Genomic DNA, 26,502 nt, shown 5'->3' with positions numbered 1-26,502 from the left:
GGACCGGCAGCGCTTCCGTAATTATGGGAGGCTACAGAGGGATTATGGAATGTAGTCGAATAAAGTCGGGTGTTGCTGAGGGAATTAGATTAGGAAATGAGACACTTAAAGTAGTAAAGGAGGTTTGCTATTTGGGGAGCAAAATAACTGATGATGGTCGAAGTAGAGAGAATATAAAATGTAGACTGGCAATGGCAAGGAAAACGTTTCTGAAGAAGAGAAATTTGTTAACATCGAGTATAGATTTAAGTGTCAGGAAGTCGTTTCTGAAAGTATTTGTATGGAGTGTAGCCATGTATAGAAGTGAAGAATGGACGATAATTAGTTCGGACAAGAAGAGAATAGAAGCTTTCAAAATGTGGTGCTTCAGAAGAATGCTGAAGATTAGATGGGTAGATCACATAACTAATGAGGAGGTACTGAATATAATTGAGGAGAAGAGGGGTTTGTGGCACAACTTGACCAGAAGAAGGGATCGGTTGTTAGGGCATGTTCTGAGGCGTCAAGGGATCACCAATTTAGTACTGGAGGGCAGCGTGGAGGGTAAAAATCGTAGAGGGAAACCAAGAGATGACTACACTAAGCAGATTCAGAAGGATGTAGGCTGCAGTAGGTACTGGGAGATGAAGAAGCTTGCACAGCATAGAGTAGCATGGAGAGCTGCATCAAACCAGTCTCAGGACTGAAGACCATAGCAACAACAGCAACAACTGCTGCAGGAGACTTCCAACGCTTGGTTGAGTCCATGCCACGTCCAGCTGCTCCACTACGCCAGGATAAAGGAGGTCTGGCACGATATTAGGAGCTGTCCCATGACATAAGTACGGAAAAAGTATTGGATTTTAGCTAGGTAGTTTTGGAAAACGGTCTTGAATAGTGGCTACATAAGGCCTCAAGGATATTACAAAGCGGACCAGTGAGTAACAACTACAGCTAAATTTTTTTTTGTATAGTGAGGCACATTTTGACTCAGTTTCAGCAAAGTCTGTTCCAATAGCCTTTTATAAACAAGGCACACATTGAACTCACATTAGTATATCGAAATAAATATGCGTCATGATTCCAGTTAAAGTTAGACGTCATCCGGATGGTGACAATTCAAGAATTGGAAGAGGAGTCCACCAAGGAATTTCCCTATCTCCACACGTATTGTGAGAAGTTCCAGACAGTGTTTCCTTAGTCCCTATTCACTCCATAGATAAAAGAATTTGGCAGGAAATTTTGGTTTACATATTTTCGAGCAAACTGATAAACAAGCGTGACACTAACGCAAATGAAATATTTTTTTGATGATACACTGAGGCATAAATGGAGGTCTGCATCTGTGGACCTTAGCTCTCACTTATCGCGAAAACGTACTAATCTTTGCTGTGTACTTCTTTCCCTCTCTTCACCAAAAACATTTGATTTAGCAATATACCCATTTCATTTTAAATGGTAAATTTTATGTCATAATGCACACAGAGAATAAGGCTCTTAATATTAATATTTTTGAAATACGTGACTTCCTTTACAGATCTTTGTTGATGCTCTAAAACAACTTCATAAATACAAGTAAATAATAAGTATACAATAAAATCTGGCAAGTAATAATTTGCTACTGCCAGTAAATAAATCTTTATTTACGTTTACTATAAGCTTCAAAACAATTATTTTTCACAACACATAAATACATTCCACATTTGACGCATATGTCTTATATCCTGGAATCACAACCAGGTTTCCTGCATTTTTAGGCATTTCTTGCCTCAGCAGATTTTATTAGTTGGCCAACAATATAAAACCCAACTTCTGACATTGGATGCAACACAGCTCTTCTTGGCTTATCATTCACATTTGGTGCAGTATCTCCATCTTCACTGTCAGAAGAATTCTCTGAACAAGGACGTCCTCTTCTCCTTGCTACTAGCACGACATCTTAACGTTATTGTTATTTATCAGTCAGTTTCATCTAGCTCAGCAGATAATCTTCAGTCATAAAGGAGAATTCGTCATCTTCACAAACAGATGATTCCGTATTACTGTCATTAAGAAATCCTACAAATATGCTTATGAACCGAGATCCACATACAGGGACCTTCAGAAAGAGGACTATTTCATAGTGATGCATAAATTTTATACAAATCTGAACTAATTCTCAACATCTACAGTAGTTAGCTAATGTTAGCGAAAAAAAACATACATTCTCAGTCTAATATTTAGACATAACAATTATTTACAAACTTTTTCGATTGGTGGAAGTGACAGTCTTATATGTACAACCAAATGTAAACTAACACACGAATCGTTTCTTGCAAGGTACTGCGCCCTGGTTTTAAAATTAAGAACTACATGATTCACAGAAGCCGACCGTCCGTATATTAGCGGAAAAATACTCATTTTTACGGAGAAAAAAATAATAAACGGAAGTCGACATGTCGACCAAGGAAACGAAAAATTTAAACTGGGAAAATCAAGATAGAACCCATATTAATTGAACATATACAATTATTTTCGTTTTACGGCTAACGTACTTTTTTCCCCTAGTACAGATAGACATCAACGAAAGTGAAGGAAATTAAAAGAGCTAGTTTGAAAGTAAGTCTGGAGGACAAGTAAAGTAACGTAATTTACAATGAACACACTAGAAAGGAAACTTTAAAAGTTAACAGTGAACTCATAGAACCAATTTATGAGTTTTTGTTGTTGTGGCAGCTAACGACAAAGAGGGGGAAAGATAATGAAGTAAACAGAAAAGAAGAATTATTTAGACTACTGTCGAACAGTATTTTCAATATTCTATCTGTGCTGTATCTGAAGACGAAATTTAAAGTAGTGGTTTATAGCAAGTATGAGCTTATTGCAATGAAACATGAGTTTGTCATGACAAAGTCATTCCAGAGTGGGGGTTTCTGAGCGTGCATTAGGAGATGCAAGTTGAGAATTACTATGACGTACATCAAAACGAACAAAGAGAGAATTATAATGATAATGAACATTAATTTGGGAAGAGGATTTTAGTTTGACCTTGGAATTTATTTTGGATTCCATGATATAAAAGGGACACTCAGCTGACAGGCTAATTGAAAGTTTATGAGTGACTCTAGAAACAAGACCTGCTCTTGAAGATGGGACGGTAGTTTGCGGCACTGCTCTCTTGTTCCTATGCGATCACTCTTCTCAGTGCTTTGTCACCAAAGTACTCTTCGAAGCGTCTATCCAAAGCCACTGAAATAATTGTACTGTACTATTAAAGAAAACTCGGTGTCATAAGTTGGTAGTTATTGCGCACCTTAGAAAAATTCGCCACGTCCGCTATAGCGCAGCGAAAACACCTGCTCGATACACCAGTATGCATCCGACAACATGTGTTATCAAATGTTCAAGACGCCACACATAGAAACGGGATTTTTCCAGGGCTCATAACTCGGGCACTGTTGGTGACGGAATGGAAAGGTCAAGTTTTTTGGATTGCCTTTTGGCTAGGGACCATTTGTGTACCGCACAGAAGGAGCGTATTACTGTAACTATCCGACAATACAGGGTCAAAGTTTGAATTTTGCATATTTCATCCAACTTCGGTAAATGGAGAAAATCGGTGCTTATTTTTTAATTAAGTGAGGTGCACGGTGCGCCTTAAAGGGCTCATGGTGGTACCATGTAGATCATGGGCAGCTCCTGAGAAGAACCGAATAAAGCGTTTTCACCATTTTATCGACGTCAACACCGAAGGTCTAAATAATTTAAAGCAGGAAAGTGCTCAAACTCTAACAGTATACTCTCTAAGAATTTATCTAGAAGTACTGTTTTCCAGTTTTCAAAAATCTTCTACCGTTGTCGAGGTAGATACCAAAAACTTGGTTGTTTGCAATATATATTCCTAAGATCCCTAACGCTAACAACCTTCGAGTCTTTCTTCATATTTTTACCATTTCCTAGATACAGAGGCTCAAATTTACCTTATTTGTACGCGTAATATCGGCAAGTAAAATCCGATGTGAGGTGGAAACGTTTTTTATAAAGAACACAGCAAGGACACATACGAGGATTGGAACTTTAATAATGGCAAATGTTTATTTACAATTTATAAAAAGCAGATAAGTGTTTCAGAGTTTTACTGTCATTCAGAGTAGTCACCAGAATTGTGTATAACCAGATGTCAGTGATGTAGAGCTAGCAGCGCCAGTTGTTTTGATAGTTCGAGAGGAGCGGTCTGTTTCCCGAATCTCTGTAACAGTTCTGAAACGAATTCCATGAAGTGCTTCCTTCATCTTAGGAATCAAGTTGAAATCACAAGGGCTTAAGTCCTGGGACTGTGGTGGATTGCAGGCTGTGTTCCAAAAATGAACAGCTTAGGGAAAGAAGCGGTGACACTTTCTGCAGAATCCGCCCATCATTTTGTAGGACGGTGCCCAGCCTCGTCTAGCACAACTTGCGACTAATTTGGTCGATCGATGGGACTTGATTCCTGAGATGGAGGAACCACTTTATGGTCACAGAGATTCGTCAGGCAGTAGACAGCTCCACTCGATGTATCAACACATCTGGCGCTGCTAAATGTGCCCTACGACTTGCACATTGCTCGCGAGGGGCTGTACACAATGCTGGTAACTAGTCTCAAGGACAGGAAAACTTTGAAACATGTATCTGCTTGGTGTAAGTTGTAAATAAACATTTGCCGCTATTAAAGTTCCAACCCTTGTATGTTATAAGGTGCTACCGTTATCCACAAAAGAGATCTGGATACGACATGTTGTAGTACGGAAGCACGTGCAGTATTTTTGTGTACCTATGCCGCGTTTGAGGTGCCAAATTGACTTTGCTTGCTTCAATTTCACATAAGTTAGCTATCAAAATTTTTCTGACGCATTAAGTTCTTTTCACATGAGTGACGTTCTCTGCTGCAGCAGGGAAAAGAAGGGAAGCAGCGGAAAATTGCTCCTATCGGTGTACAAAAAGGGTGAATGTGCTTAAAAGACGGTGAAATGGGCGATACCAGCTGCATCCTTCTAACTTCCTCAGCTCCTTTAAAGTTTTTCTCAAAAATTGTGGCATGCGAACATATTTTTGCTTTTCTATGCTGACAAGTAGAGGTCCCCAGTGGTGGTAGTCACTGTTTGGAACCTAATGTACGATGATGTAGGTTAAGATCCCAGATATTACATACTGCAGCCATTCACCCTGGTGGGCCCTTGCTTGCGAGAAAGTGACGAACAAAAAATCGGAGTTTTGTTTGGTGCTAAATAATATTATAACATCCGAATTAGGTGATATGGTCGCGTGGTGTAATGGATAGGATAATAGGTGTTCCAATCCCGTCAGGTGCCAACTTTTCTTTTAAACCCATACCGAAATGACTTTCATCAGTACTTTTATCCAGTCAGTTGATTTAAACGTAATTTCTTATTTACATTCGTTTGTCACCACCGTATGAACTTCTTTCATTTGTTTCATTTACTCCTATATCATCCTTTTTCCAAACGGAACTTTTGTGAAAATGAATTTCATTATATTTTTCTATTATAATATTCAATTATTTGAAAATTCCAATCTATAACTTAAAAACTAAAAGACCAAATAAGCTATTTATGGAGACTGTGCAGTGGTTTGAAAAACGTCTTTTTGTACCACATATGCAATTCTTTGCATGGTGATCGCCATACAAACTTTTATAACACAAACTAAATACCTATTGAACTATTGACAAAATAACGCAGATGAAGATTTATATAAAAGAAGAGTTTATAAGTGTATCGAAATTCAAACGAAATGAAAAGCAGATACAGTGAAAGCAATAAACTGGACAGGAAAAGAATGATAAAACGAAAGAAATTAAACCGAAAAGAGTACATTAAATTAACTAAAACACAAGAACAAAGATTTCAAGTGGAAAGAGAATGATAGGAAGGAAAATGAGAGCAAATGAAGAAGTTGATATTATGATTAAAATGATGTGACGAAGAAATGGAAATACAAAATTCCATTAAAATTAATTAATTGAATAAAAATGATGGTAAAGTGGTTTCAATAAAGATTAAAAAATAAGGAAAATTCACGACACCTGACAAGATTCGATCCCACAACTCCGGCATGTGGAACTACTATTCAGTCTGTTATACCAAGCAACCAGAGGGTTTGATCTAACTTTTTTAACGTAATTGCGTGTCACTCAAAATTCCGAATTTTTCTTTCGTCAATTACTCGCAAATGAGGGCTCACCAGGCTGAATGGCTGTTGTACGAGTATGTGGTACCTGGAATCTTAACATACATAACCGTATAGATTGTTCCAAAATGTCGATCCCCCCCACTGGGGATCTTTCCTTGTGAGTGAAACAATGTTCAAATGTGTGTGAAATCTTATGGGATTTAACTGCTAAGGTCATCAGTCCCTAAGCTTACACACTACTTAACCTAAATTATCCTAAGGACAAACACACACACCCATGCCCGACGGAGGATTCGAGCCTCTGCCAGGACCAGCCACATAGCCTTGTGAGAGAGAAGGGAACAATTGCAGTAGAAGAGACGGTAAATTAATGAATACTGGTGGATAGTAGACAGCGGTTGAGCTACAGAAACAGCGAAAGACAAAACAGCAGTACGAGAGAGAGAAGAGGGACTCAGCGGCAGTGATGAGACATAATTGACAGTGACAGGACACTGCTATGGAAAGAGTGAAGGTCGCCCCTGTGTGATAGGAAAAAGAGAAGGAGAAAGCATAAGTGGGCGAAAACTAGTGATAATAAGAGAGCCACGCGGAATGAGCCGAGCGGTCTCAGGCACTGCAGTGCGGCTGATCTTGGCGGAAGTTCGTGTCCTCCCTCGGGCATGGTTGTGTGTGTTTGTCCTTAGGATAATTTAGGTTAAGTAGTGTGTAAGCTTAGGAACTGATGACCTTAGCAGTTAAGTCCCATAAGATTTCACACACATTTGAACATCTTTCTTTATAATGAGAGACGGAGTCTATGACAACTACAACGGGGAGGAGAGAGCTAGTGACAGTAAGAAGAAACATCAGAAGAGGGCAGGAATGAATGAAATAGCAGCACCTAACACAGATCAATAGCGAGACAGTACCAGTGGGAGGAAACAGTAGTCGAAAGACAGAACGAAGGAAATTGTTGCGAATACAGGAGACAGTGACAGAGAGACACAGTCCGCCTGCTTAGTTGGGTGGTAACGTGCTTGGCTCTCATGCTCTGGGTCCGGGTTCTATTCCCGACGGGGTTGGAGATTTTCTCCGCTAACGGACTGGGTACTGTGTCGTCCTCACCATCATTTCATCCTCATGATTAGATTAGATTAGTTCTTCGTTCCATAGATCTCTACTAAGGAGATCCTCGTGGATGTGGAACATGTTAATTTTTTTTTAAAAAAAGCTGGAATAACAATACTAATAGTACGAATATATACAATACGTCATTTGTTTCTATTAAAAATTTCGTCAATGGAGTAGAAGGAGTTGGCCAATAGTAAGTCTTTCAGGCTCCTTTTAAACTGATCTTCATTTGTAACTAAATTTTTTATGTTTGCTGGCAAATTATTGAAGATGAGTGTTCCTTTTTGAACTAAAGTAAGTGCTTTTAAGTCCTTGTGCAGATCACTTTTGTTCCTGGTATTGTATGTATGAACTGAGCTGTTTGTTGGAAAAAGGGATGTATCATTTACGACAAATTTCATTAAGGAGTAAATATACAGGGAGGCAGTAGTTAGTATACCCAGTTCTTTGAAGAGGTTTCTACAGGACGTCCGTGAATTTACTACACAAATAATACGTGTTACACGCACGCTTTTGGACTCTGAAAACTTTTGTTTGAGTTGAAGAACTACACCAAAATATTATACCATATGACATTATGGAATGAAAGTATGCGAAGTATGCAAGTTTTTTCATTTATATGTCACCTATGTCTGCTAACACTCGAATTGCAAATACAGATTTGTTAAGGCGTTTCTGCAGTTCTGTGGAGTGCTCCTCCCAACTGAATTTATTATCAAGTTGTAATCCCAGGAATTTAAGACTGTCAACCTCTTCTATCTGCTCTTCTTCATACTTTGCGCGAATGCTGGGTGGAAACCTCTTGCAGGTTCTGAATTGCATATAGTGAGTCTTCTCGAAGTTTAATGTCAGTGAGTTCGCTTTAAACCACTTATGAACATCCATGAAAATATCATTAGCAGATCTTTCTAGAACTACATTCGACATACTATTTATTCCAATACTTGTGTCATCTGCAAACAAAACGAACTCTGCTTCTGGCAGTGTAACTGATGAGAGATCATTAATGTACAAAGGAAAAGCAATGGCCCTAAGATGGATCCTTGTGGGACACCACATGTAATTTCTTCCCATTCTGATGATGACTGATGATTTAATTCACTAGTCCCTGGCACTGACACCCAATCATAATCAGCCACAACTTGCCCAATGATGCGCCGACTGAAATGAGACTTGCACTTGGCGGCCGAACCCGAATCGGACTTCCTGGCCAATATTGCCATACGCTCATTTCATTTCATTTCAGAGAGACACAATGAGATAATGGCAATGAGCTGGGCTCAATGAGTGAATGAGAAAGGACAAGTGAAAGTGGATGGGTATGAGCGACTTACAGCTGTGGACTAGCGGGTTTGAGTGAATTACAGTCAGGGAGGCCTGTGGAAGTGTGAGGTGAGCTGCACGTTAGAAAGAGTGTGAATATTTTCGCACGCCAAAATTTTTAAAGGTGCTGAGATAGGACGAGGCAGTTGGTACCCCACTTTTCAGTCAGAGTTTTTTAAACAGGAGCATTGTCGCCTTTTTTGCACTCCAAAAGGAACATTTTTCTGCTTATTTTATTACTGTTAGACAAAATAAGTTGGTCCATATAAGCTGACTCACCTTACTGAATTAAGTATCTTGTTTATTAATCAGAGGTCCTACTTTAGAAATTTATTAAGACATAAGAACGAAACAGGTGAATGAAAATATTTGCTGCGTGCTTGCCGCAAGCCGACGTAATAAAATATCCCGCGTTAAAGTCGATGAAGGAAGAAGGAGGAGTCGACGTTGTTGGTGGTGACAACCGTGACAGGCAGGATGAAGAGGGGGAACAGAGACCGAAGTGTGGAGGCGCCTAACGAGCGAGGCTGCCGCCAGATGAAGTCAGCTGAGGCGTCGCGTCGACAAACGGCGGCAGCGGCGCCGCTGGAGACGGATGGCCGCCCAGACAGGCAATTGTCTCGCGGTCACGTCACGGGCGCCGGCTGCGCCGCGTCTCCACCGTCCCCGCCTGGCGTCGCCTCCCGCTAGGTGGCTCTGGCTCCGCTTAGCACCGCTACGATAGCTTCTGCAGGAGACTAACAGCCCGTCGGCAATGAGATAAATGTAATTTCAGTAAAGCTGCATTGCTACAGTTCCTTCACGAAAACTGCTACTGAATTCACTTCTCGAAACTGCAGGTAACTGTTATTAAGTTGAATATTGTTAAATGTTCCTACCTTTTACCTCTCCCTTTTCATTCTATAGAAGTTGCCCAGTAATGTCGAAAATTAATTTAACATAAACTGATTTACATGTGACTACATTCCTTTGTATAGGACGTAAGGCTAGGCGTATTGTCTCTCCAGAGGCACGGTCATTTAACAGACTCGTGTTCAGAAATTAAGGTTCCGTTTCCGAGGAGGTAATTAAAGACTGAGTAGCAGCTTTTGTGGCGGAAGTTAGAGTTCAAAACTGCTCGTAGGAGTGCTAAAGGAGTAACTGGTGATGTGAATCAAGGTAACCGGCCCAGGATATGAACGTTGATCGTTTTCAAAACTGCCTTATGCACATAACTCCTTCCTTGGCGGTGGAGGGGGGGTTGGGGGGAGGGGGGGGGGACTGATAGTTACAATTGGGATCTAAGGGAAATTGTGTATTCAGTGATGTGACACAAACAAGGCTGGAGCAGTCCCCATGCTAACCTCACTCTTTCTCAGACTTTATGTTAACTCTTCCGAACAGCTCCTGTTTACACAAGCTTTGTTTATCATTAGCTGACACGGTGAACGAATACAAATAAGCGTGTATGCAATTTATGCGAAATGTGATTTTTTTAATGGCTACTTAAAGATAAAAGCCAACAATTATAAGGCATTCCCAAATATTATAAACTTATTTTAGTACCATTAGATTCCGGAGAAACACAGAAGAATGATTTCATTATTGGTTATTCAAACTGTTACTACGTTACTATAGACAAACAGAAGTGTAAACTCTATTTAAAGCTAGTCGCACGACAAAAATTGTGTAGAACTACAAAGTGATAATTGATACCTTTGAACTTGATGCGTAAATACAGAACGCCAAGAAATTATTCTTACGTAAGCAGGATTACTTAAAAATAATTTCATAACGGGACAATAGGCAAAACAATTACAGATGGTGGCTTCCATACTTTCAGTACATTACTTTTGGATATCCGAACGAAAACGTGACAATGGGGAAGGATGAGGGGGAGACAGATCGGGAATAGGACGAGATGGACAGGCACCTTATCTTAGCATTAACAGTTCAAGTCCTGAATCATTCCCTCCATTATTATTAGGATACAACCTCTACAATGGAATGTGCCATTCTACACTATTACCAAAAGACTTTTAAACAAGCTAGTTTACACTGAGTCCTCATTAACATAATACCATTAACCCCGTAGAATATACTCCTAGTTCACGCGACATTTATGGCAAGCTATCTTTCCTTGCCATTCAGACTCTGTTGTTAACCTTCAATAATTTACTCAAACTGATCCTTACTAATAACTTCCTGCTAAAAATGCCTCCTTCCCTATCTGTCAGTGCATATGTTGTGCACGTCTCCACGAACGTGCGGCATTGTTGCTGGCCGACGAAACGGGGCCCTGATATCCCCCACTTATCTCATGTCATTGACAGCAGCCTATCTCTCATGGTTAGAACCACGCTTTTTTGATAGTATCTCGACTCCTGTGGAAGCTAGGAGGTTCTAAAATACACAGCGCTGATTCTCATTTACCATTCAGTATGCATACGAAATATCCTTGACACACATTGACGGAAAAAAAATCGCAAGACCAACAAATAATTAATGTAGAGTAATGAAATTTCGTGAATGCTTTTGTGTAGGTAACGGTTTGAAGTAACTAAGTTTTAAGTAACTAACATTGCAAAATCGCAGGTTAATGTAAGCACGACAGTAGCCATTGCAAATGTGAAACGCTGGTACATTAATAACGGGTGTATCCGCCAGGATGTTGAATGCAAGCATGCAAACGCGAATAAATTGTGTTATACAGGTACCGAATGTCAGTTTATGGGATGGAATTTCATGCCTATTGCATTTCGTCGGTCAGTACAGGGACGGTTAACGCTTTTTTTGGATGACGATGCAGTTGTCGTCCGATGATGTCCAGTACTCGCTCCACTGGAGACAGATTCGATCCGGTGATCGAGGATGTCGACATTGTGTGGACCATGTTGGGTTACAACAGCAGCAGGTGGGCGATCCTTATCCTTCTGGAAAACACCCCCTGGGATGCTGTTCATGAATGACAGCACAACAGGTCGAATCACCAGATTGAATAACGAATTTACAGTCAGTGTGCGTGGCAAAAGCATGAGAGTGCCCCTGTTGCCATAGAAAATCGCACCCCATACCAAAACTCCATGTTCCCTTGTGTCTAGCATACGGACAGTTTGGTTGCAGGTCCACTACTGACCTCCTAAACAACACACGGCATGTCTTTACTGGCACCGAGATGGAACCATGTTTCATCACAGAACACAACAGACCTCTACCCTGCCTTCCAGTGAGCTCTCGCTTGACACCATTGAAGTCGCAAATTGTGTTGATTTCGGGTCAGAGGAATACACACTACAGGCGTCTGGCTCTGAGCAGCCGGTCTGTAACGATTCGTTGTGTCACCGCCAGCTGATGTTCAGACTGCTGCTGCCAGAGCCATACACCGAACACGATGGACTTCCTTCTCAGTAGAGCCCCTAGACCGTCCGGAGCCCGCCCTTCTTGGCATCGTACATTCTTGTGACCACCGTTCCCAGCAGTCATGTACCGTCGCTACGTTCCTACCAACTCTTTCTGCAATATGGCAGGAGGAATATCCAGTTACCCGTAGCCCTATTGTACGACCTCGTTTAAACTCACTAAGGTGTTGGTCATGGCGGTTGCGGCATGTGCTTAAAGCAAACCTAATTTGCATCCTCACAGAGGCGCTAGTAGTGCTACCCTTATGCGATTGGCGTGAAATTTGAATAGACGCCATGTTGCAGGTGTAGAAACACTCCAACAGCTTTCGTTTATATCATACAACTCCTTCTTTTTGCTGCGATTTTTTTTCCGCCAGTGAAGATTCAGTGGTTTAGGAGGGAATAGTGGACGTATACACATTTATGAAAAGACCTGATGCGAACCGCCGTAGTGTACACAGAGATACCGTGCATTTTATCGACGCATTATAGATGCTTCTCACAAGTAACTAGATTTTGAGCTCCAGTACGCAACAAATACCGGACTGAGTTTGTAAAACAGACGGACTGAAACTATGTCTCTACGTGATGCTCTGTTCCTTCAGAAGAAACAAGGCTCGGATGACTTGCGAGATCACCCTAAGTGCTGTTGTTCCGGATGCTCTGTAGTCAGTTGTCGGTAGTAGCTTCAGTACGTACACCACTATTAGTATCTGCGGTAGTGTAATACGTCTCGAAAGCGAAATTCATTACCAATACTGAAAAATAAACATATATATCACTCTGTCGAAAACATATTCTGCGCAGTTTATATTTGGCATATTAAAACTGAGCGCCGGATAAAATGAACCCGGCTAATTATTGTAAACAGTAAACTTCAGTCACTCCACATCGAAAAGAATGAAACATTTCTAAAAATACAAAATATTTTGATTGCTGCGATAGCGTAGCACCGAATGATCAAAAACTAACAGACGAAATGGAAAACGGATAATTAGAAGCCTATGAGGGGCCCTGTGTGATTTACTATGAAGACAGAGGAGGATGCAGGTTGTTTTTGTACTGGTAATTTTGTCAGAACTGTGAGGCCTTTAAATAGTAATTGCACTGTTAGGTTGTGTCATAGCGTATTACAGCTCACTGTTTTATACCTCCATTAAGTGAAACACACTCCTGATTCATCCTTAGAAAGTCTCTATCCAGTTCGCAGGATTTTCTGTTTGCCAGGATATGAATTCAAACACAGGGGAACACTCACTGCAGTTTTGGTTCAAATGGCTCTGAACACTACGGGTCTTAACAGCTGTGGTCATCAGTCCCCTAGAACTTAGAACTACTTAAACCTAACTAACCTAAGGACATCACTCACATCCATGCCCGAGGCAGGATTCGAACCTGCGACCGTATCAGTCGCGCGGTTCGTTGTAGTTTTGTTAAAACACTTCCTGCGAGTAAAAATTTTTAAGACGCAGGAAATGTTTTCCTTATTACGTACATAAATACTATGTCAGTCATTTCTATGAATCGCAATAATGGAAATATATTACGGTCAATGATTTTTTCGCTTTTTCTCTTACTTTCGGATTAGATTGTGTACCTAAATCTGTTTTTCTCTTTTGTCCACATCGCACTGATGTATTCCTGCACAAATGCTATTTATTTTCTAAGTAGAACAGCTGACAAATTAAGGAACATAGCTTCTAGAGGTTTACAGCAGGACGTCTGACGCATTAAATGATTATAGGTATTCTTATTTACTGTTTATAAATATGTTCTGACGAATGCTGTAACCACGCTAGTTTTATGGTGTATTAATTGCACTATATACAGGGTGTAACGGGTATAAGTGCAGATATTACAGTTGGTGAATAAGAACTTTGTACTGAACACCATTACATCAGTATTTGCAGACAAATAATTATAGCTATTATAAGTGTTATGTTCTTAGATGGATTATTATCTCGAAGTATATGTAGCAAGAGCAAGCCATTGATATTTACAGCATATCCTTCTGGGCAGCAGGTCAGGTGTTGAAGTGTGGTCGTGTGGACCCAAAATTGTTAGTCTATATTGACAGGCGTAGTCCACTAAGTGATGCAGTTACGGCTGTGCAGAAAACTCCACGCCGTAGAGTTTGTGAAGTGTTTGTGGGAAGAGTGTTCGACACGAAGAGGAAACAACAAACACACTCATGTGTGTACATATCAAGGTACCACATATAAAAATATCTGCACTTATACCCTCTGTATTTAATGCTTACAAAGATTAGCGTTAAGTCTCCCAGCTGCATGTGACGCTCTCACGGTGTCCTGTGTTCACGCAGCCTCGTCGACGCCGATACGGCCGCTGACGCTGCAGCAGTTGCTTCCACGGACGGACCACTACATGACGTACGAGGGCTCGACGACGCATCCTGGCTGCTGGGAGACCACCGTCTGGGTCGTCCTCAACAAGCCCATCTACATCTCCAGGCACGAGGTCTGCTTGAACCTAGGGAGGCGGGCAGCAGCAGTGTGTGTGTTCTGACGTTTTGTACGTCGGCAGGCAGCAGCTGTTTTCTAGCCTAGGGAAGAGAATGGTAGTAGGGAGACTACTGAAATCCAGTGGCAAGCTTCACTCGATCTAAGACCATATCCACAAATCACCATAGATGAAGGGGCATCTCCAAATCATGTAGAGAAATAAATAAATACATATTGGTTTGACACACAAAAATAGCCTCTTTACACTGTGTGTCAAAAAAGAATTTTTAACTCTGAAAAGTCGGCAAGCTTACGGCTTGAGGAAATAGTGTTAGTGTCTTCCTGAAGGAAAATACATCAAGTTTTGACTCACGTGACATACTCGTAGAGAAACGTGCCACCGCAAGCGCTAGGCTAGCGGCAGTTGCAGCAAATATGGCTTCCTTTACTATAGTTCAATTCCTTTATCTTGGCGGCTCGCGCATGCCCGCCCAGATGCGGGAGATTGCTGCGTTGCCAGTTGCACCCGACGCACGCGCCAATAGAAGCAGCACCATAGTATAGCATAGTTCGCAAGCTTACGTTTAGGGGGGAGCGCGCAGTTCATGAAGTAAAGCCACCACGGCCGCATTAACCCTTTCGCTGCTACAAAGACGTGCTCCCTGCATTCCGCGCTGTGCGCGATTTTGTCACTGCACTGCTCGCCTGTGCAGACACATCGTGTTCCGACTGCTTTGACACTCTTATCAATCGATAAGTGTGTCGATGATAAGTGTGTCAAAGCAGTGGGAACACCATGTGTCTGCACAGGCGAGCAGTGCAGTGATGACAAAATCGCGCTCAGCGCGGAATGCGGCGAGCACGTGTCTGCAGCAGCGAAAGGGTTAATGAAGAGACAAAGCACTAGAAATTTCAAAAAATTGCATTCAAACGAATATAATTCGTGAAGTAAGGCACTTCGATATTGTTTTTAAATAATGAAAATATTAAGCACCGCATAAGGTTTGAAATCATAACCTTTCGCGTAGCAGCCCAACACCTTAACCGTTACGCCAACGCATCTCATCTGACTACATTACGCCGTGAGGAGTATAACATGTCACGCAAAATACTGACAAACACTGTTGGTATGACTATGAATTACTCACGCTTCGTCGAAGTACAATAGGAAATAAACAATTACTGCTGTTCTTTATTGCGAAAAAGCGGTTTGTGAGAGTGATACAAACACCTTTCCTTGCTATCACCTGAATTAGGAGTCTTATTGCTTGTTTGGTTTAATTAATTAATAGAATATGAAGCAATTGGTATAAAGAATGCCTTTTCCAAACTTTCTATAAAAGAATGTCTGCTATCAATACATTGCTTTTGTTCTATTATTTTATTTATGACTGAACGTTTCTAAAACTGAAGACACTCGTCCATGCTCTGCACTGCAATCGAGATGTGGCAACATCGTTCTCTGTTCATTGGCTGACTGTGTTTTGTGACGTCAGATGCGCAGAACGAACCTAAACTCGGCCGCCAACATAAATGACGTGCACTTTAGACTTGAGAGTGCTCGCCATGTGTTTCGGTTTGAAGACTCAAAGTCTGCGTCAGCTTTGTAACGTAATTTTCGTATAGAGTAGGCCCATTATTTATGAGGGGCGTAAGTGTTTTATTGAAACTGGATGTTCAGTAAGATATAATAAACCCTCAGGTAGTCCACGTGAGTCTGATGACGTCGCGGGGCAAGTGAGCCAGAGCTCTGTGAACAGTGCTACACTAATGACAGGTGTGCTTATTGAGAACTGGGCGTCCCACATTTGAGTATTTGTTATGTGCTATGAAAAGGGTTGCGTCTCAAACCAAACAGGTTTGCAACTGTGCTAGAACTAAAGGGCACTGATAACGTTGCTCATAAGCATTTTTGTGTGGAAATCTTACATCGGTTGTTTGAGGATGAGAATTTCGCTGGTAAGGTTATCTTTAGTGATGAGTTGATTTTTCACTTAAGCAGTGAAATTAATAATTTGGAGGCTTGAAAAATCATGAAAATCTATGGAACATGAACGTCGTAGTCCACAACTGAAGGTATTTTGTTCACGGAGAAAGAGCACTATTTACGAACCTTTCTTTTTCCATAAAAACTATGAATGGAATGGTGTACTTAGATATGCTATAAAATATTTTAGCCTTCTAGATTGACTTTTGTGATGAAGAACGCATCATTCAGTTCAGGCTAGATGACACACCCTCAAAATGCCTCTCAGACGCCCGGAAATTCGAATATTCCGCTTTCCGGGTAACTACACCATCGGAGGAACACCAGATGCATCGCCCTACGTTCACTGGACCTGACATCGCGTGACTTTCCATTTTGGGGATTCGTCATGAGTACAGTGTTTGTCCCCCTACTGGCTTCACTAACAGAGCTAAGAGCTAGACTCTGTCTCACAACTGAACAAGTCACACCTGCCCTGCTGCAGCGAGTTCGGTAAGTAATCGACTTCAAATGGAAAGTCTGCCCCATAAAGAATTAGATCACAGTGGAGCCTTTTTAGGTATAACGTAAAAAACTCCATTTATTTTGCTATAAAATGGCACCAAAACCATGCCTGTAAATTACGTGAATAAATCAATATCAGTTTTTCAAATTATGAAAGACTTAATTGTAAGTAAATGGGGTGGATAGAGGTAGAACAGAGTTTCAGAGGGAGGACTTTTCTGTGTAACACGAGTAAAGGAAGAGACAAAGAGGGGGTTCGATGTAATGCACTAGAGACATTTAAATTTTGTGAAAGACTGAAATAGTTCGTTTTAAATGAGGCACTAGAACTCATCGAAATGTCTTTATGGTTACTGTAGTCAATAATATGCTTTTTTACATGAATGTTAATTAATCTGGTCAGCAAAAGTATACGAAATAGGAAAGGCCATCAGCTCAATCGTGTGTGTGCTGTGAGCAAATACCTGTGTGGACCATGGCTTATTTAAATTTTGTGCTGCGAAATAGTATCACAAATACAATCAGTACAGGAGGAAAGGCTGTGATTAATATTTAGCGATCAAATTACTAAGTCAGAAATTGTGGACTAACAGATCCGAAAAGAAGGAGTGGAGTAAAGTCAGAATTAGTAACAAAACAAAAGGACAGAGACAGATTTGTACTTTATAGTGATCCAACGAAAAAGGAAGGCAGATAGAAAGCGATGAACCTTAACAGAACCAGCAGAAAACGTCTTTCGTTATTGACGTTCGTCAACGTCAGTATTTCTCAGTAATGTTCAGTTCATCACCGCTGTGTTCGTTCATTTGAGGAATCGCATTAACATAGGAAATTTTTAGTCTGTACATATAATAGGTTCAGATTTATCGAACTTCTATGTATAATTCGCAAGACTTACGTCAGATTTTGGAAAGAAAGCTTCCTGCGTCTGTTTGAATATAGTACACGTTCCACCATTTGAAATTACAGTAGGAGCTTTGGCATTAGGTGTTTCCGTCGGTGAGTATGGACAATCTGGGGGACCTTCACAGTAAACTGCCTGGAAAGTTAGGACGATGTTTCTGAATAACCTCTTTCATTGTGTCCATACGACGTTTAATTTAAAGTGTTTGATTTTGGTTCTAAATCTCCCAAAGGAAAGAAAAGAAGCTAGTTGAGATAAAATCTAAAAATTTTTGTGTAATCAGATACTTACTTGCCACTTCATTTGCGCTGGATAAAAGCTTCCTCCTGCACTGTCCATTAAGTGGATAGTGTGCTGTTGCATGTGCGTGCACATGTTTCAAGTGAAGTTCATACGTCCACCCAAGTTGTTTATAACTGTTATTATTAATTCACTGTAAATACTATTATTTCGTAGACTGCTTTGTACCACTCGTAAATTTCAATAGTACTTACATGATTACTAAACCTTCTTTAAGCTTTAGCAACTCTGAAATCACCACGTTCTCGGCCGAAATCGAAATTTACAACTTAGCCCACTCTTCTATATGAAGGCAATGAGTTCATTACTCCAACCATCAACAACACGTTGACTGAAAGTTTCTAACAATTGGCCTTTTTATTCTTCTGTACGTGTTGGAAATTCAACAGATCTCTATCCAATACTTTACATCTCTTTCTTCGACGCTTTAAGATCTCGAGGTTACAAGACGCCACTCTGTCTCTTTTTTATCTACTTTGTCGTACCACACATCGTACCAGGTTACCGTCGCAACTTTTCACAAACGACACGGGAGCGACAGCATGTGTCGATTCTGTGAGACATTTTTTGAACGAATACTGTGTTTCTGATGACTGTCTCTCTACTGATTTGATGCTTGCGGGCTTTCGAATAAAATTATGTGATGAAATAGTAGCCCTCAACATTTTACCCTCTGACTCTGAGTTGAATTATTAAAATTTTGGGCTGGTTTCATTGTCTAGGGGCTGGGATACGTAGATGCCGCATTACAGGCCAAATATTGCTGAGTCAGCAGTATACAATATGAATACACACATGAATCGAATGTTTGAAAGTTCCTATCCCTCTGCAATTGCGAATTATGAATGTAACATAGAAATTTATAAATGAAATATTAAACAAAATCTGCAGGTACTATTTTAACGACTTTAAATGATGAGTACGATAGTAGAAGTACTTTTGAGAATGCGGTATATTTGTGCAAACCACTTATTGGTGTCGATGGTCCAGCAATTAAATGAAACATAAGTTGAATAACAGGGAAACAATAGATTCCTACTGCACGTAATTAGTTATGAGCAACAACATAGCTCGTGAGATATTCACTTCTAAATGCATACTACGTCTTCACTGTAGAAGCGATGGAAATCTCACAAGTGCCTAAGTCGGCACTACGAAATATTACTACCTCGCGCTACCACGCGCAAACTGCTCCACTCTCCACGTAGTTCCTGCTACCCACAGTCGCTGGTCAACGTCCAGCACTCCCTGTGTCCTGTGCGACTCTCCCTTGCTGCGCACCGTTCCGAACTACCTCATGTCTTCCCCGGAAAGGACGCTCCTTCCCAACCTACATACGTCTCTCTTAGTAACGAGCGCTGTGATTGGCTAGAGCGCTCCCTCCATGTCTCCAAGCCAATGTACACTCACAAACATATTGAAACACATACGAAATACTGGATTTACATTTAAATAACTTGAAATTAAATACATATTCCTACGGCTGGACCATAAACACGCTCTAACAGACGTTATTAAATACATAAACATATTAAATAAACATATATCAAAGGAATAGCAAGAAAAAGTAGGGCAGTAGCCGAATGTCTCTGTGGTTTCCAAAACACAGTAAACATTTAACCAATTTCTCCATGAATAGTATATATCGGATATAAACAAAGATACAGATGAATAAATATATTTAGAAGCATGCTACTACCGTTTTTTTATGTAACTGTGGAGTACTTATGGCCTGACACGATCGATAGTAATAACTCATGCACTATTCACGTTACATGCTTGTAATTTATACCAATTTAGGTTTACAGTAATAGCTTTCTAAAGACACACCGATCGACGAAATCGGATGAAGCGTTTAGATTTTGGAAATTCGATACTAAACTTTAAACTAATAAAGATTTTGAAAATCAGGTTACACAATCAGAATCGTCATGCAAATAATGGTAATGAACGAGTTTATTTTTTGAGGTGTCATGATTCATCTGGCTACTATTCATTTCTATTTTTTTTTTTTTTTTTTTTTTTTTTTTTTTTTTTCATCAGTCTACTGACTGGTTTGATGCGGCCCGCCACGAATTTCTTTCCTGTGCTAACCTCATCATCTCAGAGCAGCACTTGCAGCCTACGTCCTCAGTTATTTGCTTGACGTATTACAATCTCTGTCTTCCTCTGCAGTTTTTGCCCTCTACAGCTCCCTCTAGTTCCGTGGAAGTCATTCCCTCATGTCTTAGCAGATGTCCTATCATCCTGTCCCTTCTCCTTATCAGTGTTTTCCACATATTCCTTTCCTCTCCGATTCTGCGTAGAACCTCCTCATTCCTTGCCTTATCAGTCCACCTAATTTTCAACATTCGTCTATAGCACCACATCTCAAATGCTTCGATTCTCTTCTGTTCCGGTTTTCCCGCAGTCCATGTTTCACTACCATACAATGCTGTACTCCAGACGTACATCCTCAGAAATTTCTTCCTCAAATTAAGGCCGGTATTTGATATTAGTAGACTTCTCTTGGCCAGAAATGCCTTTTTTGCCATAGCGAGTCTACTTTTGATGTCCTCCTTGCTCCGTCCGTCATTGGTTATTTAACTGCCTAAGTAGCAGAATTCCTTAACTTCATTGACTTCGTGACCATCAATCCTGATGTTAAGTTTCTCGCTGTTCTCATTTCTACTACTTCTCATTACCTTCGTCTTTCTCCGATTTACTCTCAAACCATACTGTATACTCATTAGACTGTTCATTCCGTTCAGCAGATCATTTAATTCTTCTTCACTTTCACTCAGGATAGCAATGTCATCAGCGAATCGTATCATTGATATCCTTTCACCTTGTATTTTAATTCCACTCCTGAACCTTTCCATCTTGGTTGTCGTACATATTCTATATGACCCGTCTCTCCCTATAGCTTACCCCTACTTTTTTCAGAATCTCGAACAGCTTGCACCATTTTATATTGTCGAACGCTGTTTCCAGGTCGACAAATCCTATGAAAGTGTCTTGATTTTTCTTTAGCCTTGCTTCCATTATTAGCCGTAACGTCAGAATTGCCTCTGTCGTCCCTTTACTTTTCCTAAAGCCAAACTGCTCGTCACCTAGCGCATTCTCAATTTTCTTTTCCATTCTTCTATATATTATTCTTGTAAGCAGCTTCGATGAATGAGCTGTTAAGCTGACTGTGCGATAATTCTCGCACTTGTCAGCTCTTGCCGTCTTCGGAATTGTGTGGATGATGCTTTTCCGAAAGTCAGATGGTATGTCGCCAGACTCATATATTCTGCACACCAACGTGAATAGTCGTTTTGTTGGCACTTCCTCCAATGATTTTAGAAATTCTGATGGAATGTTATCTATCCCTTCTGCCTTATTTGACCGCAAGTCCTCCAAAGCTCTTTTAAATTCCGATTCTAATACTGGATCCCCTATCTCTTCTACATCGACTCCTGTCTCTTCTTCTATCACATCAGACAAATCTTCACCCTCATTGAGGCTTTCAATGTATTCTTTCCACCACTCTGCTCTCTCCTCGGCATTTAAAAGTGGAATTCCCGTTGCACTCTTAATGTTACCACCGTTGCTTTTAATGTCACCAAAGGTTGTTTTGACTTTCCTGTATGCTGAGTCTATCCTTCCGACAATCATATCTTTTTCGATGTCTTCACATTTTTCCTGCAGCCATTTCTTCTTAGCTTCTCTGCACTTCCTACTTATTTCATTGGCTCAAATGGCTCTGAGCACTATGGGACTTAATATCTATGGTCATCAGTCCCCTAGAAGTACTTAAACCTAACTAACCTAAGGACAGCACACAACACCCAGTCATCACGAGGCGGAGAAAATCCCTAACCCCGCCGGGAATCGAACCCGGGAACACGGGCGTGGGATGCGAGAACGCTACCGCACGACCACGAGCTGCGGACTTACTTCATTCCTCAGCGACTTGTACTTCTGTATTCCTCATTTTCCCGGAACATGTTTGTACTTCCTCCTTTCATCAATCAACTGAAGTATTTCTTCTGTTACCCATGGTTTCTTTGCAGCTACCTTCTTTGTACCTATATTTTCCTTCCCAACTTCTGTGATGGCCCTTTTTAGAGATGTCCATTCCTCTTCAACTGTACTGCCTACTGCGCTATTCCATATTACTGTATCTATAGCGTTAGAGAGCCGGCCGCAGTGGTATAGCGGTTCTAGGCGCTCAGTCCGGAACTGCGCGACTGCTACAGTCGCAGGTTCGAATCCTGCCTCGGGCATGGATGTGTGTGATGTCCTTAGGTTTCAGTAGTTCTAAGTTCTAGGGGACTGATGACCACAGATGTTAAGTCTCATAGTGCTCAGAGCCATTTGAACCATTTTTATAGCGTTAGAGAACTTTGAACGTATCTCGTCATTCCTTAGAACTTCCGTATCCCACTTCTTTGCGTATTGATTCTTCCTGACTAATGTCTTGAACTTCAGCCTACTCTTCATCACTACTATATTGTGATCTGAGTCTGTATCTGCTCCTGGGTAAGCCTTACAATCCAGTATCTGATTTCGGGATCTCTGCCTGACCATGATGTAATATAATTGAAATCTTCACGTACCTCCCGGCCTTTTCCAAGTATACCTCCTCCTCTTGTGATTCTTGAACCGGGTATTCGCTATTACTAGCTGAAACTTGTTACAGAACTCAATTAGTCTTTCTTCTCTTTCATTCCTTGTCCCAAGCCCATATTCTCCTGTAACCTTTTCTTCTACTTCTTCCCCTACAACTGCATTCCAGTCGCCCATGACTATTAGATTTTCGTCCCCCTTTACATACCGCATTACCCTTTCAATACCCTCATACACTTTCTCTATCTGTTCATCTTCAGCTTGCGTTGTCGGTGTTGGTCTGCTGTCGATTCTGATTAGAACAACCCGGTCACTGAACTGGTCACAGTAACACACTCTCTGCCCTACCTTCATATTCATAACGAATCCTACATCTGTTATACCACTTTCTGCTGCTGTTCATATTACCCGATAATCATCTGACCAGAAATCCTTGTCTTCCTTCCACTTCACTTCACTGACCCCTACTATATCTAGATCGAGCCTTTGCATTTTCCTTTTCAGGTTTTCTAGTTTCCCTACCACGATCAAGCTTCTGACATTCCACGCCCCGACTCGTAGCACGTTATCCTTGCGTTGATTATTCAATCTTTTTCTCATAGTAACCTCCCCCTTGGCAGTCCCCTCCCGGCGATCCAAATGGGGGACTATTCCGGAATATTTTGCCAATGGAGCGATAATCATGACACTTCTTCAATTACAGGCCACATGTCCTGTGGATACACGTTACGTGTCTTTAATGCAGTGGTTTCCATTGCCTTTGGCATGCTCATGTCGTTGATCATTGCTGATTCTTCCGCATTTAGGGGCAATTTCCCAGCCCTAGGACAAGAGAGTGCCCTGAACCTCTATCCGCTCCTCCGCCCTCTTTGACAAGGCCGTTGGCAGAATGAGGCTGACTTCCTATGCCGGAAGTCTTCGGTCGCCAATGCTGATTATTTATCAAAATTTAGACACTGGCGGGGATCGAACCCGGGACCGATGATGTTTTGACTATGTATCAAAGACGCTACCCCTAGACCACGGGTCGTTTTCAATACTTACTGTGAAATGTCTGCTATTAAGGGTTCACAAACTCCGCCATCTTTGGCGCTCCCGGCATCGGCACAGCGTCACCATGGAATTCCCAGCCACGCGGCTAGACCCCTCTTGCTTCGGCCAGCGTCTGGCACCATGTGCTCCGCCTGCGAGAATCCCGCGTCCGCTGAGCGGCCCGTGTGGCCACGCCAGCTACGAACTTAGAATATTTTCAGGGTGCCACAACTCGCCCGTTGCCTCACACGCTCTCCATCTTATCTTTACTTTCATTAATTTATTCAGCGATAAGAAACTGCTATAGAAAACGGATATCCATAATTCCTTACAGTGTCAGGTTAACTGTTAACTGTTCCTGTATGGCGTGGCAGATCTCTCACAAACCTATCCCTTCTCACATATTGATATACTCTCCATTGTGCACTTCAAGTTCACTAAATTTCTCACATCCTTTGACATCACTACATTTGAAATACTTCTAGCTTCTTCTGCTCTGGATTTCTGGTGGTTTCGAGTCCATTTCCATTCCATGCTGCACTGGTGACATACACTTTGAGGAACTTCTTTCTCATACCATAAAACCTGAAACCATTATAGGTCTTTTATGGAAGAAAACCTTCGTCGCCTGCTCCAGTCTGCATCTACATGGGTTCTGCCAAAGCTGGGTGACTTGTTACCTAGGTAGAATTCTTTCAGGTTAATTTTACTCTTTACAGCTGTTCTGAAACCTGTGACTCTTTATAGGATACAAATCCTGACACCTTCCTAATATCACATTTCTGCCATACTATTTTACTCCTTTAAGCTTGCTGTTTTTTTCAGGCTCAGATCGAAATAGGAGACATGGAGGTGAAATCATTTTACCCATAACTTGATGGTGGGTTCTGGCTCTGTATCAAGAAGATAGATAAAGATTTTAATGTGTCGCCATAAATAGTAGTCATACAGCGAGTTGTACTGGAAAAATAAATCTCTTCCTTATTGCGACAACATGTTTGTAGTCGGTATCTGTCTGGCAGCTTCCTTTGCGACTGCCAACTGATCACCCTTTTACTCAGTTTTCACAATGAATATAAAAACATAAAAAATGTCATGACAAATCTTCCAGCACTCAGAACGTACTGTAAAACTGACGCATGATAGAAAGGTTTTCACTCAAAAATAGGACATATCTCATGCACAGAATACCTTACGCAGTCTGCCAAAACGCTCCAGACATTGGTTAAAAATTTGTGTCTGATGTGTCCGCTGAATGGCACCCAGAAAAAGTACCCAGACATCAAATGAAGTTTATTGTGACACACTTAAATAATCTTTGCTGATGAGAGTTATGTTGGAGCACAATAACTGAAAACAGGCCACATGTTGAACAGTGAAAGAACAATAATAATATCTGAAAGATGTAGGTCTTAAAGTGTCACAGTAAATTGGAAGTACCTAGATCCAATGTACACACTCTAAACGTGCCTCAATCAAAGTCTGGAATGGATGTGCTAAAACTGAAAGTCCCGAGATGACGAGCAAAACGTAAATCCCGAAACAACATCATCAAGTTTAAGTCTGGTCTATTGACAATGGAAAAAAAGGCAAATACTACATAGCCCCATTGTTGGTCACAGTGTCAGAGGCTGTGTCTCTTCAGTATAGAGATCACAAATTGTGCCTGTCTGTATCTGACAGCTCTTTGAGGCCAGGGAGGATGAGGACGTCGTTGTCGGGGTTGCAGCTGTTCCATAGTGAGATCTGGATTATGGGAATGGTAAGGCAATGGGCGTCTGGCCCAGCCAACTCATTTGGAATGCACCGGCTGAGTGTAGCCCAGCCACTGGCACAGATACTGCCTGGTCACCAGGAATCCACAGGTACTACTTTCGGTCACATAGCACACGTAGGAAGAAAGGATCCATGGTACCAGCGGCATCTATTGGTAGCTGCCTGGGGGTCACGCAAAAAGTGGTTATCCCTATCTGTCGTCTGAAAAACTGTCCCTTGTGGGGTCCATGCACACATACTCCATCTGAGTTGTTAGCTGAGTAGGCGAAAGACCTCTACACAGCATTTCTCTCTCACCCCCCCCCCCCATCCTACCCTCCACTTGAATGGCAAGAAAATTGATAACACATATTAAAGTACCTGGAAGAGCTCTGGCTGACAGCAAGGGCACCTGAGAAGCTGTGATGTAGAGTGTGGAGCAGCTGAGTTGGCTGCAGGCTGGAACTAAGACAGGCCAGTGGTAACCAGGAAGGGCATTGTGGAGGACTGAACCTCTGGAACGAAGCTTGATGGTAGACTAATGGATCATGTAAGAAGGCCATGAGAGGCCACTATTAGTTAATGTGCTTCCAGCACACTGTACCAGCTTGAAGAGTCAGCCCAGCTACTGTGTATCCTTTAAGATTGGTAAAGGCCACAGGAAACCAACGCTGGAAGCCTTTGGTGTCTGAGAGGGAAATGGTGGCAGCTGGACTGCCAAGAGCAGGGTGGACGCTGGTGGAATGGATGGTAGATAATTGCTACCGATGTGGTTGGCCACAGAGTTTCTCAGTTGGGGTTGTCTCAATCTGAAGAGTGAAACGATAAGAAGCCTGAAAGAGTGCACAGCCCTCATCCAAATAGTGGTGGCAGTAGATCGTTGGGATTTGAAGGTAAGGCCAATGTGTTTATGTAGAACATTCCAAGCAGAGTGCCAGCATGTAAGGGCACAGTATTTAGCATTTCTATGCCATTTTCTTCAGAGAAAGCAGAGAATTCTGC

At 41.4% G+C, this 26,502-nt stretch overlaps 1 protein-coding gene across 2 annotated transcripts in view; it reads left to right on the top strand.

Moving 5' to 3' along the window:
* The window catches only part of LOC124805071 (carbonic anhydrase-related protein 10-like), a 925,040-nt gene that overhangs the window by 834,557 nt on the left and 63,981 nt on the right, over positions 1-26,502 (top strand). For both annotated transcript variants that reach the window (XM_047265497.1, XM_047265498.1), the window contains one exon: positions 14,287-14,441. In XM_047265497.1, the coding sequence (XP_047121453.1) occupies positions 14,287-14,441 (155 nt within the window). The remainder of the gene's footprint in view (positions 1-14,286; positions 14,442-26,502) is intronic.

This window comes from Schistocerca piceifrons, chromosome 7 (genome assembly GCF_021461385.2).
Source record: "Schistocerca piceifrons isolate TAMUIC-IGC-003096 chromosome 7, iqSchPice1.1, whole genome shotgun sequence".
In the NCBI taxonomy this organism is placed as follows: Eukaryota; Metazoa; Arthropoda; class Insecta; order Orthoptera; family Acrididae; genus Schistocerca; species Schistocerca piceifrons.
This window is presented reverse-complemented; position numbering and strand designations above follow the sequence as displayed.